At 43.7% G+C, this 22,024-nt stretch overlaps 1 protein-coding gene across 6 annotated transcripts in view; it reads left to right on the top strand.

The window, feature by feature from the left end:
- CEP164 (centrosomal protein 164) overlaps positions 1-22,024 on the top strand; it is a 218,879-nt gene that overhangs the window by 36,331 nt on the left and 160,524 nt on the right. For 3 of the 6 annotated variants that reach the window (XM_066606019.1, XM_066606020.1, XM_066606023.1), the window contains exons 5-8: positions 12,685-12,849; positions 14,753-14,884; positions 15,094-15,171; positions 15,859-15,957. In XM_066606019.1, coding sequence (XP_066462116.1) covers positions 12,685-12,849; positions 14,753-14,884; positions 15,094-15,171; positions 15,859-15,957 — 474 coding nt within the window. The remainder of the gene's footprint in view (positions 1-12,684; positions 12,850-14,752; positions 14,885-15,093; positions 15,172-15,858; positions 15,958-22,024) is intronic. The other 3 variants (XM_066606021.1, XM_066606024.1, XM_066606022.1) reach the window with 2 other exon arrangements.

A 22,024-nucleotide genomic window follows, 5' to 3' on the forward strand; every position in this document is an offset into this window, starting at 1 on the left:
CTAGGGTCGGTGTACATTTTCGGACATTATCATCATTTTATATATAGAATAGTGTGTGTGTGTGTGTGTGTATATATATATGTGTATATATTTAGTACAGTACATTTACAGGTTACATTAGGGGATCACGTTATTTTCACTTTTTTTTTTTTTTTTTTTACACTGTTTTATAAAATGGCTAGAGGGCTATACAGTTTGGAGGAGGCATATGAAATGCTCTGCTCTGACTCTGATTCAGAAACTGAGACAGACGCTTTTTCAGATTTAGCTTTTGTTGTGTGTGACAGCGACAATGCTTCCGATAACTCTTTTAGGGCTGCCAGTGCAGACCTGCAAGGAGAATTAGCAGGGCCTAGTAGCGCTGCTGCGCAAGAAATACCGGTTCCTCGCATTGAAGTCGCTAGTCTTGTGTGGACACCCACCACATCATTTACCCCTAAATAGCTGACGTCACTGCCACCCCAGGAATAAACCGGGATGTCCCCCATTTCTCCCTTTATTGATTATTTTTTATAAGTGATGAACTCCTGAGGGATATAGTCTGCAAAACTAATCTGTATGCTAGACAGCACATCGCTCCGCATCCCTCTTCTACGCACGCAAGAAATTAGAAGCCCACAACCCTGTACGATTTTTAAAAATTCTTGGGGCTCACATAAAATATGGGGATTGTCAAGAAGCCCTCGATTAAATCTTACTGGGCATCTAGTGCCACGCATGCCACCCCTGTGTTCTCTGCGGTGATGCCCAGACACCGCTATGAAGAAATATTACGATTTATTTCTTCACTTCAATGATAATCTGAAAGCCCTTCCCAGAACAGATCCAAATTTTCATCGTTTATTTAAAATTTGGCCATTAGTGACATTTTTAAATGAGATATTTAAAACTCATTACACCTCAGAAAAAAACCTAAGCATATTCCGAAGGGAACATCCGTCTTTTTTCACAGTGATGAACTAATGGCAGTGAAATATAGGGACCGAAAGATGTGTCTGTCCTCAGTACAGTCCATACAAATGCCACTAAGGCCATCGGGGAGAGAGGGTCTGCATCTAACAAGCAAAAGCCGGAAGGCATAATAAATTATAATAAATTCATGGGGGGCGCTGATTTAGCAGAACAGGTATTGCAGCCATATTTGGTTAAACGGAAACAAGATCCTGGAATAAACAAGTGGCCGTATACCTCATTCACGAGTGGCCGTATACCTCATTCAAATGGTGATCCATAATAGTTTTGTCCTTTACAAAAAAAGAGGAGGCAGAGATTCATATCTTGACTATCAGGGGAATATAATTGCGCACCTCCTCTTTCAGACTGAAGACACCCGACTTTGTCATGAATCTGAAGATGTCCGAACACTAACAGAAAGACATTTTATTTGCGGAGTACCCATCACATAAGACAAGCCCACAGAAAAGATCTAGAATGTGGAGCAAACGCGGGAGACGCAGTGATTCTCGCTACTATTGCCCTAAGTGTCCCACAAAGCCTGGCCTCTGCATCTCCCCATGTTTTGAGATGTACCACACTCCCACCTTATTAAAAAACAATTCATACAAATCCCACGAATCCCATTTTTTAAATTCATAGTATTACAAAATCATCCCCTGTAACCGTGTGAAATTGATACTTTTTCTTCTAGGCCCTGACACTTGATACTAACAGAATATCACTAACCATGAACAATAATGAAGGTTTAGCATAATACATATTTTAAACTAGCTGATATACCCGGCTTTGCCCGAGTTAATTTGGTACTGGTGTTTATCTGGTGTTCACACGGAAATCTTATGAAGTCGTGGTTACTTTAGAGATACCGGAAAAACATATGTTCGCCATTTTGCATAGTTCTCTGCGTTACCCAGGAAACACCACGGGGAGGTAACCATGCGACGTTTCCTTTATATTAAATGACATCAGGAAGTGAGAGAATTAGATTCCATACGTAAAATTTGGACGCTAATTCTTTAGCACTTAGAATTGAATAATCGAGTTGGGACCCATTAACTTTTCCAATTTATGACATAATCAATGCTCGTGCCAAATTTCACGTTTCTATGACATCGGGAAGTGAGAGAATTAGCTTTTGTATGTAAATTGTAGACGCTAATTCTTCTGCGCTTAGAATTGAACAATCGAGGTGGGAACCATTAACTTTTCCTATTTATGACATAATGCCCGTTCCAAATTTCATGTTTCTATGACACCAAGAAGTGAGAGAATTAGATTCCGTACGTAAAATTTGGACGCTAATTCTTTTGCGCTAGAATTGAATAATCGAGTTGGGACCCATTAGCTTTTCGAATTTATGACATATTCAATGCTTATGGCAAATTTCATGTTTCTATGACATTGGGTAGTGAGAGATTTAGATTATGTACGTAAAATTTGGACGCTAATTCTTTTGCGCTAGAATTAAATAATCGAGTTGGGCCCTATTAGCTTTTCCTATTTATGACATAATTAATGCTCGTGACAAATTTCACGTTTGTATGATACCGGAAAGTGAGAAAATTAGATTCCGTACGTAAAATTTGGACGCTAATTCTTTTGCGCATAGAATTGAATAATCGAGTTGGGACCCATTAGTTCTTCCTATTTTTGACATAATCAATGCTCCTGCCAAATTTCGAGTTTCTATGACACCGGGAAGTGAGAGAATTAGATTCCGTATGTAAAATTTGGACGCTAATTCTTTTGCGCATAGAATTGAATAATCGAGTTGGGACCCATTAGCTTTTCCTATTTATGACATAATCAATGCTCGTGCCAAATTTCGAGTTTCTATGACACCGGGAAGTGAGAGAATTAGATTCCGTACGTAAAATTTGGACGCTAATTCTTTTGCGCTAGAATTGAATAATCGAGTTGGGACCCATTAGCTTTTCGAATTTATGACATATTCAATGCTTATGGCAAATTTCATGTTTCTATGACATTGGGTAGTGAGAGATTTAGATTATGTACGTAAAATTTGGACGCTAATTCTTTTGCGCTAGAATTAAATAATCGAGTTGGGCCCTATTAGCTTTTCCTATTTATGACATAATTAATGCTCGTGACAAATTTCACGTTTGTATGATACCGGAAAGTGAGAAAATTAGATTCCGTACGTAAAATTTGGACGCTAATTCTTTTGTGCATAGAATTGAATAATCAAGTTGGGACCTATTAACTTTTCCTATTTATGACATAATCAATGCTCCTGCCAAATTTTAAGTTTCTATGACATTGGGAAGTGAGAAATTTAGATTATGTACGTTAAATTTCGACGCTAATTCTTTTGCACTAGAATTGAATAATCGAGTTGGGACCCAATTACTTTTCCTATTTTGGAGATAATCTATGCTCGTGCCAAAATTCATGTTTCTACGACATCGGGAAGTTAGAGTCAGTGAGAGAGTCAGTGAGAGTCAGTGAGAGTCAGTGAGAGAGTCAGTGAGAGAGTCAGTGAGAGAGTCAGTGAGAGAGTCAGTGAGAGAGTCAGTGAGTGAGTCAGTTGAGTGAGTCAGTCAGTCAGTCAGGGCTTTCGTCTTTATATATATATATATAGATGTTACAAATTTAAATTTTTCCCATAATCTAAACTTTCTACATTTTCACTACTACCCACAGATGAATGTATTAAGGGGTCTACTTCTCCTGCCACTCCTTTCATTTCATGCTCTGCCATATGCCCACACAAAGGATTTTAGCCACAGTGGGCATACATCTAAAAACAGGAGAAACCGAGGCCTCATTCTAGGGGTGCAGCTCTCTGTTTTCATGTTTTCGGTCTGCAAAAAAGGCTTTAAAATGTCAAAAACTTCAAAATCTGAACTTTTTCCCAATATCTCTGCATAAAACCAGTGGGGTCAAAATGCTCACTATTCCCCTAGATGAATGCGCAAGGTTATCTAGTTTTCAAAGTGTCACTTGCTGAGGTTTTCTCTTGTTTTAGCCTCGCAGTGCCTCTATAAGCGTGCAATGGGGCCTGCAGGATATACAAACAGAATTTGTGCGCTGAATGCTCCTGGGTGCTCCTTGGGCCCTGCTGTGTGTCCACAGAGGATTATGGGCACAATGGGCATATTTCTAAATAAAGGAGAAACAGGTGTATCATTTTTGAGGTGCATATCTCTGTTTTCATGTGTGCTGTCTTTAAAAAAAAAATACTTTAAAATGACACATTTGTCAAAAAACTCAATCGTAATTTTTTCCCTACTGGTTTGCATAAAATCACTCAAAACCAGTGGGGTCCAAATGCTCACTATTCCCCTAGATAAATGCGTAAGGCTGTCTAGTTTTCAAAATGGGGTCACTTGCTGCGGTTTTTCTTGTTTTAGCAGCGCAGTGGCTCTACGAGCATGCAATGGGGCCTGAACGCTCCCGGGTGCTCCTTTCATTTTGGGCCCCGCCGTGTGTTTCCACATAGGATTATGGCCACAGTCGGCATATTTTAAATACAGGAGAAACAGGGGTATCAATGTTGTGGTGTATTCCTCAGTTTTCAAGTTCTCTGCACAAAAAACAGTTTTCAAAAGGACACATTTGTGAAAAAAATGAAATTTTAATATTTTACACATGATTTGCATTAATTCCTGCAAAAAATGTGGGATCAAAATACCAACAACAGCCCTCACTGAATACCTTAAGGGGTCTATTTTTCAAAATGGGGTCATATATCAGGATGACTATCAGTCTGACACCTATGAGCCTCTGCAAACTTGGGTTGCTGTATAAAAATGAAATGTACTTCAAAATTTTCATAATTACTGTTAAAGTTGTAAATCTCCTAAATTCAGCAAAAATAAAAAAAAATTACAAATGTTTCCAAAATAAAGTAAACAGATGTAGATATATATTTGATTTTAAAAAGTGTACAGTGTGTGTATGTGTGTGTGTATGTATATATATACATATGTAATATACAGCTGCTGAAAATAGGAAAACACAACAAATGTTTAAAATTTTCTGTAAATTTGGTACTTTCTATAAAAATATACAAATGTTATCGATCTACTTTTACCACCTAAATAAAGTACAACATGTGTCGGAAAAACAATGATAGAATTACTCGGATATGAAAATCTTGTAAATAGTTATTCTTAGTTAAAGTAACACATGCCAGATTTCCTAAATTTGGCTTGGTCCTTAAGGTACAAATGGGCTTAGTCCTTAAGGGGTTAAGCAGAACAAATTGCGCAGCCGGCTTATCTTCTGTGTTCAGTCCCATTTTTCTCCTCCAAATAAGGAGCAGAGAAACGGAATTCTGACTGAAGTCCTAATGTAGATGTGAGCTGAGCCTAAGAAAACCATGGAGGAGATTCTTGTAGTACTGGTCATGATGTGCTGCTTGTATAGCGGCATCTTAAGATCAGGAGGGTTGGAAGGATTTGCTTCTTGCAAATTTTAAGGAAACAAATGTCAGAGTAATTTGAGCAGTTCTAAAGTATCTATTAATCAATTCTATCTCGTCATTCCATATTTAGGCTCAACAAGCAGAGGAACATCATTTGTCTGCGCACCATTTCTGTGCCTTAGGATCTCAAGCTTCAGGTAGACAGAGTGAAGATGACTGTAGGGAGCCGACGATCAAGAGCAGGGTTGCCGATGTGTGTTGTACAGGGAGAGCCTCGTAGACTGAAGCCTTTGGAACAGACAGCAGATGGGTGTTTGCAGAGGACAAGCAGCAACTGTGGGGTTGACTTCCAGCGGAAAGCTCTAGCGTGCCATCCACCTCAATATACTCGGGTGCAACACAGAAAACTCCTATCGAGTGCCACAGAGGAGTCTTATTTTATGAAGTGCCCTTTTATAAATGTGATAGAAGAAATGAGTGAAGTCAGTGAGGGAGAAGTACCAGGCGATGTTATTAACCAGTTACTTGTACCTATAGAGGGACTAAAGAATGCTCAGATCCCTCCTGATGCCGTCACTTGTCCCCTGAAAGGAAAGGGTCAGAATAGTGAAAAGTACTTGGAAAGAAGCAGAAAATCAGAGCAGATGCAGCAGCCATATGTCACCATAGAAAAGAGCAATACAAAGGTGAGCAGCCATTGCTCAGAGAAGGCAGAGATGAATGACCCAGAACAACCACCTTCTAAGGGCGTTGCTCTTCACGCAGCCAGGTTTCTTGCTAAAGAGAATTTCTCTCCAAGTTGTGTAGACACCTTAGATGAATTAAGTGATTTGTCTCCTTCCAAATCCGATTCTTCTCTGGCATATCCAAGCATTAAATGGCAATCCAATTGGAGGTCCCTTCATCGGCAGCATGAGCAGAGTTCTTGGACATCTCAAAAGCTTGCTGACTGCAGATATCCGGGAGAACCAGTAAATGATGAAGTGAGGCATAACCGATCAAAAAATGACACCACTGATGACCAAGCTATATGCTTCCTAATGTTATCTCTTATGGATAAGCAGAATTGTGTATTAGAGCAGGAGACGGGGAATCCTCAGGAAGAACCAGGAAGGAGTGGATGCTCACATAGCCATAACTTTCCTAAGCCCACAAAATCCCGGCAGGGTGAAAGGGAAGGTGATGCAATCAGCCTAGAAAGAGTTGTGGGAAGCAATACTCTGCGAGACGTTCTGCATAGCTCAGAGGTAAGGGGAGAGATCTAGTAGAGCAATGGCCAATGCTGACCATGAGCAGGGAGTGGAGCGCTTGCTGTGTGTAGAATGTATGTATGATAGTAGTTTGCTGACCTGATAATTCTGTCCATTACCAAACTCGCCACAAGAATGTTCTCCAGCCTGGGACCCCCAGCTGCTGCACAACTAGAACTTACATCCCACTCGCATCAATAGGTAAAACAAAGGAACTGCGTAGTAATGGTTCTTACTGGACGGCTACCCCAAAGTCCTAAAGCAAACCACTACAGTGATCCCTCCAGTTCAAATGGCCTCAGGATCCAACCTACAATGGCGCAGACTGTCCGGCACTTTGCTGCAATGTCTAGCCAGTTAGCAAGGACATTTCACTGGTAAACCCCTTGTGTTGTGGAGGTGCAGGCAGGGCCGTATTTAGAGTTCATAGTGCCTTTAGACCCTTTTAGTACGCATGACCCCTGTTGAGTCATGTTCAGGTTGCTGGCCATACACTTTAGGTAGGTGTTGGCCAACTGCTCGTTAGGTTATTTCTCCCAACTCCCCTGTACATGTGCATGCTTGGTCAAGAGTGCATTGGGGTATTTTGGGGGAGAAGGTAAGACGCTAATGCCAGACCCCTTTTAGCAGATGCTTGTCTCAAGCTGGAAGATGGATATGGTATCAAAACCAAGCATGTGTAAATGCCGTAACAGAACCAAGCTTACTATATAGATATGAGAACAGAACTGAGCTTGCTACACATACATGGTACCAGAACCAAGCTTCCGACATGGATACAATACCAGAACACACAGGCATGCTTTTGCACATGGATGAACACACACGCAGTAGACATACGTTACATACACATGCATACTTTTACACACATGTTGGAGCACGCGCCTAGAATATTGCCACCACACTGCTTCTGTCGGCTGCTGCAAACAACCCCATCCATCCCGCTGTTAACGTAAACTCTGCCTGACTATACTATGTAAGCATTCAGGTTGCCTCGGGGCCGGGGAACACCCTACCTAATGATAGGTGCAGGTCCCAGAGGAAGGAGCCACACCGATCAGACCTTTTATGGCATATCCTGTGGAGAACTACACAGTAGTCCCGTACTGTTACAGGACTTTCTACCTACCCGGCGGTGCTGCTAGTGCTCCGCATGCAGCCAGTCCTCTGGCTCAGACAGAGCTGCGACTACTACTTGGGACTGGAGCTCATACTGCTGTGTTCTGTTCCCCTTTCTTTGCCATTAGAGACAACAGATTTCTTAAAAAGTGAGGTATGCAGCAGTAGAGGGGTGTTTTTAACAATAAAAGTTATGTTTTTTCCTTTGCTGGCTGCTCATGATGCTGGACCTGCACTACCTGGTGCTGGGGGCATATATGGCCCTGGTTGTCTAGTAGCGCCCTCTACAGTACGTTCTGGTACTACAGGGTGGTCTGTACTGGACTGTGATGTAGCTCTTGTCCTGCATAGATCGCCAGCAGCTCTCTGATTCACTCTATCTGCTTCATTCTCTTTACTCTCCATTTTGTATTATTTCGGGGGTTTCAAAACCAATTACCAGTCTTCCATCAAGTTTTGGTCCCAACATGCAGCGGTCGTCCTGGAATTGCTATTGTATAGTGAGGCGTGACTGGATATTATCAGAAATGTGACCATTTAGGTTTCACCGTCTGCCTGTGGCCAGGTCCGCACTTTCCTGCTTGCATATCATGGAATGTGACCCTAAATGTAGAGCTCCATTACGGTGGCATGCTACACTGCAGTACCGCACTTGCAGCACATGGACGCTCTTCTGTAGTGCAGGTTTTACAGAAAGAAAACCTTTTTAGGAAGCGACTAATGTGAGACCAAAAGTCTTCGATCTGATCACAACGGTGTAAATGATTCAAGTTGTGATTGTAAATCTAAAAGTTCCTTAAATCCCTGGGGTCTGTCCCTTCAACAATTCATACAGAATGTGGAATTTCCTGCCGATTCATGTGATTGTGTGTGACGTTTCTGGGTACCCCGGTTGGAACCAGAACTGCGAGATCTGGTCATCGGCGCTATGCGTAATACATATGATCTGCTGTTGTTTTCCACTCCCATTCAACAGCTCGGTCATCTTCACTGAAGGCCGACCTGTCGTTTTCACTCTTTAGAATACGGGCCAAGTGTGTACATAAGGAATAATCTTATGTCATTATATCACTTGGATATGGGATTCTCAGTTTTCCTTGAGCTGGTGGGTGCAGACTAGTTGCTATAATGTCTCCCATATGCCGCACATATAGGAGAGCGGAATCTCTTCTTCTCTATGTCTGTAGCACATTTGAAGACTCTATAGAACGTCTATATAGGATATTATACAGCAGTACTGACCTGTGTAAATGTGATTATTATTATTATAATTTTTTTTAGACCCTGCAGCACAGTAAATCACTTACTATTGGCTGCAGCAGCGTATTTGTGAGTCTTTGCCTCACTTCACATGCTCCTCACCTGCACAGTTTTCTGAGATACCCCTCATTTCCTGTTATCCATCCTGATACTAGAGGTGGACTTGACAGAAGGCAGTGGACAGCAAATTAAAAGGAAGTGAAACCCCTAGTGGCCTGCACTTTAGATGGATTTTTCAGCACAAAAACATAATTTTAGGCAAATAAATGGATTAAACTTTTACTACTCATTACATTGGTATCTTGTAAGCATGAGTTGTTTGAAAGGTCAGTGACTGTTTTTAAATGGTACAGCTTCAGACCTGGTGCTCAGACAAGAATGGCACCGTTACTGGAAAAAAACAGAACCATGTTTCTAATCCTGGATAACCTCTTTAATTACATGTTAAAGGGGTTGTCTCATGTGAACAATCCCCGTCTATATGCCCTATTAGGGTTTGTCAGCATCATACATGAGTTGTCCTGGTTGGGACCTCGCTCTAACACTAGAGGACTCCAGCTATCCTTGTATTACATGGGGTTGACGGTAGACCGGCTCATTGACATTACGTTGCTCACAAGGTTTGCTACTATTTGGATCTCCAACAATCAGATGTAATTTAACCCCTTCAGTGGCACGCCCGGAAATTTTCCGGGACGAGCTCTGCAGGTCCCATAGTGAAACATAGCCTGGAAGATTTCCAGGCTATGTTTCACTATGGGACCTGCAGAGCACAGTGCCATAAGCTGTGGCAGTACGCTCTGCCTGCAGTCCCACAGTGCAGGACTTTAAAAAAAAAAAAAAAAAAAAAGAAGCAGGAAGATATTACCGATCTGCCGGCAACCTCCTGCTTCTTTTTTTAAACTCCTGCACTGCTTTGTTTACGGGTTGCCACGGAAACCATCAGCTTGTCAGAAGCTAGCTGATGGTCTCTGGTTCAGGGAGAGCTGGTGATCGGCTGTCAGATGATAGCCAGGCACCAGCTCTTACAGCAGAGATCGGAGAAAACCTTAGATCTCTACTTTCTAACCCTTTTTCGTGACACGGTCTATGTGACCACAGCATGTAAAGGCTGTCACTATCGGGCCCCTGCAATGTGATCAGGGGGTCCTGGTGGGTCTCTGTAGAAGTCCCCTAAAGGGACAAAAATTTTTAAAGTTAGAAAAAAAAAGGGATAAAAATGAAAACCCCAAAACACCACCTTTAAAAAGCAAAATTACACATGTGGTATCTCTGCATTCGTAATGACCCAGAGAAGGAAGCTACTACATTATTTAACCGCTTAATGATGCGCCCCCCCCCCCCCTTGTTTTTTGCGGGATGAGTTGTATTTTTCAATGGTGCTATTTAATGCACCATATAATGTACTGAAAAACTTTTGCAAAATTCTAAGTGGAGTAAAATGAAATGACATTCCGCCATCTTTCGGTGCGTCTTGTTTCTACGGCATACAAACTGCAACAAAAATGACCTCATAACTTTATTCTATGGGTCGGTACGATTCCTGCGATACCAGACTTGTACAGTTTTTTTTTTTGTTTTTTTTTGCTGTAGTACTTTGTATTTTTTTTCAGACATTTGATTTTTTAAAATTATTTTCTGCCGCCATCTTCTGTGCCGAATAACTTTTTTTTATTTTTCGTTGACGTAGTTGTTCGAGGGTTCATTTTTTTACGTGATATCCTGTAGTTTACTTTAGTACCAATTCGGAATACATACAACTTTTTGATTGCTTTTTATTGCATTTTTTCTGGGAGACAGGATGACTGAAAAAGTGTTTTTCTGGTGTTCATTATTTATTTATTTTTTTTCAGACTACGTTCACCCTGCGGGATAAATAATGCACTACTTTGTTAGATCGGACTTTTATGGATGCGGCGATACCAAATATGCGATGCTTTATATCTGGTATGTGATGCTTTGATCGCTCCTGCAGTATTACGTAATGCTGTATGATTGCAGCTATTACTCGCGGGTGTCCGCTGTAATAAACAGCTGACGACTGCGCTGTATGAAGAGAGGTCACGCCGCCATCTCTCTTCATACATACCCCGACGCCGCAGGACGTAAATGTACGTTATAGAGCGGGAAGAGGTTAATCTGCTAGGTGCACGCCATGAAAAAAAAATTAACCTTAAAAATAGCTAATTTAGCCTCTCACCATACAAGAAATGGAATAGAAAGTGTTAAATTCTGCACAGATCAATAAATGGTAGTGATAAAGTACAACTCATCCTGCAAAATCAAGCCCTTACAGCTCCGCTGATGAAGTTAAGATGCTTGGGGGCTTTGAATGCAGCGGTAGAAAAAATAATTATTTTCTTTAAACTGTGAAAAAGTAGCGGAAAAGAAAAACCTCTTACACTTTGGTCTTGGCTTAATCGTACCGACCTGTAGAATGACGTTAATATATTATTTATACTGCTCAGAGAATGCTGGGAAAAATAAAAAACTGCCAGAATTACAGGTTTTGGTAATCTTGCCCCTAGAAAAAATAGAATAAAAAGTGACCAAAATTTTACAATTTCCTAAAAATGAGATAAATGAAGACTGGAGTTCATCCTGCAATAAACACGGCCTTCTAGAGCGCTGGCGATGGGAAAAAAATTACTACGGCTCTTGGAATGTGGCGACACAGAAGCAAACCTTCTGTACAAAAATAGCAAAACATAAAAAAACTATAAACTCTGCATCGCCGGAATCCCATAATTCTGCACGCCGTAAAAAGGAAATCCAAAAAACTAATGGCAGAATTTTTCCCCCAATCTCCCTACAAATGTTTTTACAAAAGTCCTGCAATACATTATATATACTCAAAAATGATTCCATCAAAAAGCACAACTTGTCCCTCAAAAAACAAGCCCTCGTACGGCCGTGTCAGTGGGGAAATGGAAAAGTTATGGCTCTGGGAACGCGACTGCAAAATTAGTTGAAATTTAAATGATTGGCCCATTTAAAAAACCTGCCTGGTGGGTCTGACTGGGGGGGGTAAGAAACCCGCCACTGAAGGGGTTAATGGGCAACCAGGCAGCAAGTGTGTAATTACTAGGGCTGAGCGAGTATACTCACTAAGGCACTACTCGCTCCAGTAATGTGCTTTAGCCGAGTATCTCCCTGCTCGTCCCTGAAGATTCGGGAGCCGCTGCAGCTGACAGGTGAGTCGCGGCGGGGAGCGTGCGGGAGAGAGAGATCTCCCCTCCGTTCCTCCCCGCTCTCCCCCGCAGCTCCCCGCCCCGCGCCAGCCCCGAATCTTCAGGGACGAGCAGGGAGATACTCGGCTAAAGCACATTACTCCAGCGAGTAGTGCCTTAGTGAGTATACTCGCTCAGCCCTAGTAATTGCCCTACAGCAGCACCACGGGGGAAGCTTTACACAAGTCAGAGCAAAGAACGTTCTCTGAAGGAAGTGCTGGGTTCTCCAGAGAGAGCGACGCTCTTTGTAATCGGGCAAAGAGCTGAATGTTCTGAACAGGGCGCTCCGAATTGGGTATTTAAACGTGGGTTTTTATAAGCGCACAACCCCTTTAGATCCCGTTACATACTCCATAGGTGCCATATTCAAAAAACTTGTCCCAGGCCCTGAGACCGTTCAGGGGATGCCCTTGCGAACGTTCTCACAGTGATTTCTGATCTACCGAGCTCTTTAGATTCTTGTGCTTTCCTTCCGTAGTCTCTGGGGACGCCTCTTGGACCGGTGCAAGGACCTCTTGGTAGTTTGGCTCCTTTACGTGCCGTGGGTGAATCTGCTGGAGGCAGTGGTGGAGTGCGGAGGTCTCTGAGCAGCAGTGCAGGAAGTTCTGGAGGACTCGATAATCTGTTGGCTGGACCGTCTGGCGTAAGTTACATTGCTGCTTGTACGTAGATGCCGGTTAACCTTGGTGATTTTTAAGTGCGAGCTGCGCCTGCAGCTACAAGGCTGGCCACTACACGGGTCGGAGCAGCGGCTTCAGCTCCAAGCCCTGTGTGCTCCTGCACTGACAATCAGCGCCCGATTAGCTGATTGGACGGCGGAACCTGGCCAATCAACTATCTCAAGGATAGGTCATCAACCATGTTTGCCTGGAAATAAAGTAAAATCACTTCTCTTACAAGACCCAGAACGGTTTTATTTCTTCATTGTCATTTTTTTGTAAACCTGTAGTTTTTATCGGTACCATTTTTGGGGCTAAAGACTCGCTATTCCACTTTTTGGAGGGTAGGATTGGCAGAGATCATCGATTTGGGATTTTTCTTCACGGCCTTCGCTGTGTGACCATTTAGCTTCATTTTGCAGGTCGGTACAATTACCGTAATACCAAGTTAATGCGGTTTTTACTATTTGTTACAACGTTTACACAATAAAAATACTTTTAAGGAAAAGCAATAGATTTTGCGTCGCCACATTCCACAGAGCTCGGTGTTGTCTTATTTTTCACTAGCATTGTATTCTGTGTTACTTCTGTAATGCAATGTACTATGCCGGGGTCGTCAGCTGGAGACTGAAGGCAAGGTCTGATAGGCTGATTGTCATGGGAATGCATTGCAGGGTGCTGATATTGGACTCGGGGAGCTGTCTTCCCCTGTCACCCCCTTACATGCTGCGATCACGGTATGGAAGAGGTTAAACAGTTGAAACGGAGCTTTCTCTGCTCATGGCTATTAGAGCAGGAGCCTGGCTGTCCATAGACAGCCGAGCCCCGGACCTGATTCTGCTAGATTGCAGGAGCTTTATATCGACGTCCTATATTTACGATGGTGTGGGGTTTTAATTATGACACTTGATCACTAATGGGTTGAGTAAAGGCTTGCCTCCACAAGTCAAGCTCCAGTAATGATGTTGTCTTTTTAATGCTTCATAAACATTGTAGATGTGCATAAGTTGCCATATATTGCCTAGAGCCAATCCCTTCCTATAGACGGTCACTACCTTGACCAGTGATTGGCTGCAGCAGTCACATGTCCTGGACAGCAGCAACCAGGAAGGATAGAGTGGTTTAGGTTTAGTTTTAGGTCGGGGCAGACCCCTTTAAATGCCCCTCCCCCAATGTCTACACTCATTCAAATGTCAAATCAAACTCCTAATCTCATTCAGGGCTAATTCCCACCGGCATAAATACGCCGTGTATTTCTATGGGTTTATTGACCTGTGTGTATTTACACCACGTGACGTAGTTTGGTGCATATTATGTAACAAAAGAGCCCATATTTGTCATTTGCCGATTTAAATCGATGGGGGGCATTCTGCGTATTTACGTAACTGAAATGCGCTCATGCCTGTGAATCAACCCTCAGATTTCCCGGCTCAGATCTCTAAACTCGTTCAGACCTGGATCAGGTTTTACCAGTCATGCAGAAGGTGGCCACACGTGTGCAGCCTCGCTCCAGGACTTCACTGTGACTGCTGGAGATGGTCTGGTGGTCCGTATGCTTGGCCACTCATTGTCATTTACTTTGGTAAAACCCTTTAATTGACATCCCAGAACCAACAAGAAAACTTCCAAGACGTCGCACACGGTACAACTTCCAGCGTCAGAACCTTGTGGCTGTGCCCTGGCAGCAATTGCACTAGATGCCCTTCTCCAATGCATCCATGTTGGCAGGTCTGCAGGTTTCAGACAGCTGGCATAGTTGTACCATCAGTTCTGCGTACCCCTCCATGCACCCCATTGTGCACAGACCGGAAGGGAATCGTTGCTTAAGTTGCACTAACATTTTTCCATAACTTTCTTCAGACTTACATTTTCCCATCTCTCCATCAGGACTCTCATGTACAGCCGCAAAAAGCAGCAACATATGTCAAGAGCTCGGCAGTAAAGCAGCCGGAGGAGAGAGCGAGCCTCACACTGCCGGGTCTAGAAGAAGAGGATGAGGAGCCGGAGAGTGAGGAGCAGGTAGTAGACTCACTTGGGTGACCTTGTGGGATGAAAACTCATGAGTTTAGGACAAAACAAGACAGATGTAGCAATCCTTAACATGACCTAATAACATTGTAATCCATCGTTCCCATAACGTCTGCTACATCTTTATGCTCCTTTTTGGTAGTTTCTATCACAAACCGTCTGGAAGGAACACATTAATGACTTGTACTAACTCTTTTCAGAGTCCACGAGGATCTGCCCGTCTGCTCAAGAACTTGCATATGGACATTGGATCTCTGGGAGGGGGCTTTGAATATGAGGTGAGGTGTAGTAACACACACTAATGGTATGTCCACACAGGGCGGATACATGCTGGTAGGAAGATCCACAGTGACCAACACTAGAAAAGATGGTGCCCGCCTCTTGTGGACCTGCTGGAGCTTTCACCTTTTCACATTTCACAACATATTGCCCTCCTGTGGATCTCACATTTTCACCACATATCTATTTCTGTGTGGATGAGATTTGTTGAAGGGTTTCTTCAGGACTAAGATGTTGATGATCTCCCCTCAGGATAAGTCACCAGCTTTGGATGGACGGGGATCTGTCACTTGGAACCCCCATCAATCAGACGTTTGAGGAGGCTGCAGTGACATCCCGTTCGTTTGTTGCTTGGCCTGAGTGCGGCTCAGTCCCATTCATGTGACTACAAAGTATACGGAGCCGTGCAGAGGCAGTCGGTGGGGATCCTGAGCATCGGACCCCCATTGATCAGATATGGGTGACCTATTCTGAGGACAGACCATAAACATGTTAGTCCCACATAAACCTTTGTTCTCATCCATTTCAATGTACGTTAAATTCTTTGACTTTTCTGCATAGAAATTTGGCCTATCCGCAGAGCACCCGTCATGTGTGGACGCACCCTAAAGCTAGATGGCCGGGTGAAATCGGTGCGCAGGATTTGTCAGACTAGAGGTAGAAGTTCCATTTCTATTGTCATTCAGGAGAGTGAGCGGAGAGAGGAATCTGTGGCTGACGAGGGCTCGGAGCCAGAGCTCCAGGACCTTGGCAAATCCGAGGATGAAGAGGAGAGCCAAAGAGAGGTGCTCGGGGGCGTATGACGTGTCATGGGCGCCCTGCATGCGTGTGACCCCTCCTGTAGCCTACCTTCCTATTAGCTGCATTATTGTTCTTGTTGACTAGATGTGGCGTCATGAATGGGACAGACCGTTCAGCAGCGCACTGACTGTTGTAGAGGGGTCACCTAGGATCTACGGGCGATGGTAAATAGCAGCTCTCCGCTAAATCTTATTGCACATGCATCTCAAAACTATCTTACGGGTAGATGAAGGTGCTTCCTAAATACCTCCTGTTCCAAGACTTCCGATCACTACTAATACTTTTTTTTTTGGGGTGGGGGGGATTCTGCTTTGGTCTCGGTGACATCGTATGACACGTTACTCTGATACTTGGGTACAGTAATCACATAAACAGCTATTTCTTAGTATGTGGGAGGAATCTGTTTGCTGCTGTATTGTTCTTGTGGAGCGCTAATAGAACTTCCATACTGAATTGTTTATGCGATGGAGGGGATTTTGATTATAGATATGTTAGTGTACTGCTAGTATATATACTGTCCGCCCCTTTATTAGATCCTTGGCCCTTTCACGATTGGTGCCTCCCTATATGGAAACTGCCCCTGTGACCCCAGAGTGCGGCATAAAATCGTGTTCTGTGGATCAGTTTGAGTGTGAATCCAGATTAGATGGGAAAACCCAACATCGGTGCTAGACTAGCTGGGGTTTCCCCACCAACCGCGGGGGGGGGGGGGGGGTGTTTCTCATGTAACGGTGTGGAGAGTATACACAGAATCGCACGATCGAGGAAAACATCCAGTGAAAGGGGATCCTGCGGACGGAAACAACTCATCACTGAAAGGGGTCGGAGGAGGATGTCAGGAATCGTTCAGGCTGCACAGACAGCTGAATACAACGCTGGAGCTCCAACTAACATGTCCAAACGCACAACGCGCCGTTCCTCCACACGGATGGTATAACAGCAGGCGACCAGTTCCAGCACCATTGTGTCTAAGAGAAACAGAAGGATTCCAGCGGGCAAAAGAGCGCAAAACTTGTATCACTGAGCAGCGGAGAAACATCTCCTGGTCAGATGGAGCCAGATTTATGTGCTGATGGGAGGGCAGAATTTGGTGCAAGCAGCATGAATCGCTGACCCCTTCCTGTCAGCCGGTCAGAACATGTCAGCACTACAAGAAGCTTCCTGTCCGCAGGGGCCGAGATTCCTGCAGAGCGTTGTCCTCACCGAGTGGGATCTACACCACGATGAATTGCTGCATATATGAAAGATAAAGGAAGGCGGTCCAACGCTACTACATGGGGGGTAATGAAGGAGCTGCACAGTGGAACCGGGTTGTTTTCAGCGATGAATCCAGGTTTAGTTTGGGCGCTGACGACAGCCGTGTTTGTGTCTGGAGACCTCGGAGTGAGCAGCTCAATCCTGCCCCCTGCTGGGGTGATGGTCTGGAGGGCCGCCGCATACGACAGTCGGTCAACCTTAGTAGTGGTACGAGGGACAATGACAGCTCAGCGATATGTTCAGGACATCCTGCAGCCACATGTGTTCCTGTCATGGAGGCTTCAATGCTCAGCCGCACACACAAGGGGGTGTTATAGGAATAAATCATATTCCAGATTTCACTGGTCTGCTCCAGATTGGTTATGATGAGAAGCTTCATGCATGAATATATGTATTTGAACTCACGGATGCTCCCCGTGAGCCCCCATACGCCTTGTGGTTTATTGTAAGGAAGTACAATACAGTTATACTGAATATGACGCACCAATTACATGCATGCCCCTCCCAACATCATAACTCCTGATTGGCCTAGTATGTAACGACGCTGCTGATTAACATATGTTTACGCCCCAGGTGTATGTTGCTATGTGAACACGTAATTTCTAGGAAACGCAACTAGAATAGACTATCAATATCTCTGCCTGGACTAAGGAATCCAAGACATAGATAAGAAGTAGTCCCCTGAGCGGAGGGCATCACACGTTTCTCATGAGAAACACATCTCAGGACCTTGTAGAACTTGACATGAGGCGTGTATTTCTGGATACCAGCATAAGAATGAACCAGTTAACCATTACACTGCTAGCTATTTTCTATGAAGGTGGATATATGAATATATACATACATATATTTGCATAGGCTGCTTTAAGAAACACATTTATATTATTACTACAACAGGGGGAGGGTGGGTGTCACAGGAAGCCCCCACAACATTGTCACACTTCCATGGCCGGTCATCACGTTTATCACCAATAGAATATGTATGGGACCATCTGGGACGCCAACTTCCACAGTCCACGAGTTTACCTGATCTAGAGGCTGAGTTACAGCAAATATGGAGCGATATGCTGCAGGATACCATACAGAATCTGTATGACTCCATGCCCATCTGTATCACATCTTGTATCCAAGCTAGAGGCGGTACACCAGGGTACTAGAGCCTCCATGCCCATCTGTATCACATCTTGTATCCAAGTTAGAGGCTGTACAACAGGATACTAGAGCCTCCATGCCCGCCTGTATCACATCTTGTATCCAAGCTAGAGGCGGTACAACAGGGTACTAGAGCCTCCATGCCCGCCCATATTACATCTTGTATCCAAGCTAGAGGCGGTACAACAGGGTACTAGAGCCTCCATGCCCGCCCATATTACATCTTGTATCCAAGCTAGAGGTGGTACAACAGGGTACTAGAGCCTCCATGCCCACCTGTATCACATCTTGTATCCAAGCTAGAGGCGGTACAACAGGGTACTAGAGCCTCCATGCCCGCCCATATTACATCTTGTATCTAAGCTAGAGGCGGTACAACAGGGTACTAGAGCCTCCATGCCCGCCCATATTACATCTTGTATCCAAGCTAGAGGTGGTACAACAGGGTACTAGAGCCTCCATGCCCTCATGTATCACATTTTGTATCCAAGTTAGAGGCGGTACAACAGGGTAATAGAGCCTCCATGCCCCCTGTATCACATCTTGTATCCAAGTTAGAGGCAGTACAACAGGGTACTAGAGCCTCCATGCCCATCTGTATCACATCTTGTATCCAAGTTAGAGCTAGGTTGGTAGGTAGAATCTAAATAAATAAATATACACTTCTTCTGGGGGGGGGGGGGGGGGGGGTGTTACTGACAATGAGTGTAGTTAGCAGATCTTAAATGAGGTTGCATCACAAAGGCGACTCCTTAAAGGGCCACTATGGTGATTTTCTGCTGCATTCATGATGTAGCTTTTCCCCCAGTAGATAGGACTGGCCTAGTGTTACTTTGGTTAATTATTCCTCTCTGAGACCTCCATCCCTTCTTTTTCAGACGGTTATGTGATCTCCGTTCTGACCCCCTCAAATCAACTTGGGTTTTGTGTTCACTTTCTAGTCAGTTTCTCAGTCTGTGTGATGCTGTTACATGGATTTAGCACATAAATTGCTAAGAGGTGGACACAGACACTCCCGTCACAGTTACTGATGATTACACAGCTCCTGTCACACAGTTATGATAGAGGAGATTACAGCTCAGTCTGTATAAATATGGCCCATTTAAGGCCCATTTACACGGGGGGATGATCACTCAAAGATCGCTCAAACGACAGTTTGAGTGACATCTTCGAGTCGTCATTGTGCATAAACTATTAAGTGGCTACTCAGCTACTTAATAGCAATTTAGTGTGCAAATGAAGCCTTTAGCTGAATACAGTTAATAGCCGGAGGGCTCTTATCTGCTCTCAGTTCCTTTGTTCTCCGACGGGAAACAATGCTATCAGCACTACTTGTGGAGAACTCCTGATAAGGCCGAACAACGATTTTTCGGTTGGCCTGAACTTAACGATCAGGTAACAGTGCACGATGACCGTGCGTTTAGATGCAAGGATGATCACTCAAACGATCGCTTTTTAGCGGGTTTTTTTTGAGCGATCATCGCTCCGTGTAAATGGGCCTTTACACACACAAAGATTGAAAGATCAGCTATTGCTTTGCATAAAGTACTAATATGCACTAATTGCTATTAGTATTTTATTTGCTTCATTTGCATGCAAATGAGCTTCTGGGAGCTGTTACAGAACTCAGCGGGAGGTCTGACCTCTGTAATTAGCTCCATTGTTCAGGCAAGGGCTCCCCATGGAGAATTCAGCACCATGGGCAGCAGACACAGCGGGTGGTCCTGCTTATTAGTTGTTAGCAGGTAACAGCTGTAACAATGTTGTCAATTGTAACCAGCTACCCACGGGCCCAGCACATCCTGCGGTCCTGCTTATCAGCTGTTCTGCTGAACTACGGTTTCAAGCAGAACTGAAAACCGTCGTTCGGCCGAATAGTGAAAGATGGGCACATTTAGACACAACGATGATCGCTTAAAAGACGGCTTTTGAGCGATCATCGTTGTGTCTAATGGGCCTTAACTCTTAGTGCAGATAAGCAGCGCTTCTCTAAAGCTTAGTGGCCACTGATTTGTGGTATCAGTTAGCCCAGTGTAGCCGGCTGCCTATCTGCAGATAGTGTGCCGACTATCTATGCCTGGCATCAGAGCATCCGCCCCGTTCTGACCGTGGCATCAGGATAGCAGGGAGCAGAGCTCAGTATTGAGTAGGATTTGAGACTTCTCAGCACTAAGTGTTAGTTGGTCTCCTTCCCTTCGCCATTAAACACTGACGCCGGGCGTTAACCCCTTCCTCTCCAGAAGATTTGTTTACAATAATTGCTGATTAGTGCGCCCTTCACCCCAGGCTCTGGAAACTGATCAGAGCTTTGGGATCCATCGCAGGCAAGGAGTGATGGTTCCCTCTGTCTATCCTGCTCTACAGTACAGAGGGGAGTGCAGGAACATAAAGGATATTGGGTATTATGGAGGGAAAACGACCACCCCAAGAGTGGGGCGTGTTTATTAGAGAAGTACCAGGGTCAACGCATCATCATTATTGGTGTGCGCTACACTTCAGCAGACTAGGCAGACATTCCCCTACAAGTCTGTATGGTTAGGGAGCCTAATTCCAACGGCTCTTCAACCTAAAAGGAAGCGCTTTCCTATCGCTGGCGGCACGGAGGACCTGCAATACTCCATTTTTTAAAATCGTGTTATCATATGTGGATTTGCGGGTCTATTGGCGCTGTACAGCTGGCTGTGAACAGGTTAGAAGGTGTTCAGCCAATCGGTGACTATCCATATACCACATATATGTGTTTGAGTCTCTCCATTATTTAACCCCTTAAGGACATGGCCTATTTTGGGCTTAAGAGCGCAACGATTTTTGGCAGATTTTCATCTCTGTTTCTCTTTTTTTATTTTTCCGTCAAGGGCTTGTATTTTATTGGGTACGTTGACTATATTGTAAAACTTTTACATTTTTTTGTGATCGCAGGGATCATCAAATTCTGCCATTTGTTTTTTTTTTTTTTTTTACAGCGTTAATTATGCAGCATAAATGACACAATACATTTTTTCTGCCGTTTGGTACGATTACAACGATACCAAAATTCTTATTTTTGGGGGGGGTTTAAAACCCCTTTTTTTGGGAAATTATTATTGTTTCTAAATGGCTGCATTCAAAGTCCTCTAACCTTTTTATTTTTCCATGGACGGAGCTCTTTGAGGGCTTGTTTTTTGCGAGACAAGCTGTAATCTTTATTGGTACCATTGTGAGGTACATGCAGCTTTGTAAATCACTTTTATTGTGCAACACTTGGGAGGCAAAATGAAAATAATAAGCATTTTGCCTCAGTTTTTAGCGTTTTTTTTAAATGCTTTTTGCCGTGCAGAATAAAAAAAGCATGTTTAATTTATTGTACGTGTCATTACGGATACGACAATATCCAATATGTGGGATTTAAAAAAAAAAAAAAAAAAAAAAAGCTACTATGGAAAAAAACACAAAAAAGGTTATTTTAATCTTTTTTTTTTTTTTTACACTTTTTATGTCCCTGTAGGGCAGGTGTCCCCAACTCCAGTCCTCAGGGACCACCAGCAGGTCATGCTTTCAGGATATCCTATAGTAAGAACACCTGTGGCAATGTCTGAGGACCGGCCAGAATTATATCTCCTGTGCAACACTGAGGAAATCCTGAAAACATGACTTGTTGGTGGA

This window comes from Eleutherodactylus coqui, chromosome 6 (assembly GCF_035609145.1).
Source record: "Eleutherodactylus coqui strain aEleCoq1 chromosome 6, aEleCoq1.hap1, whole genome shotgun sequence".
Taxonomy (NCBI): domain Eukaryota; kingdom Metazoa; phylum Chordata; class Amphibia; order Anura; family Eleutherodactylidae; genus Eleutherodactylus; species Eleutherodactylus coqui.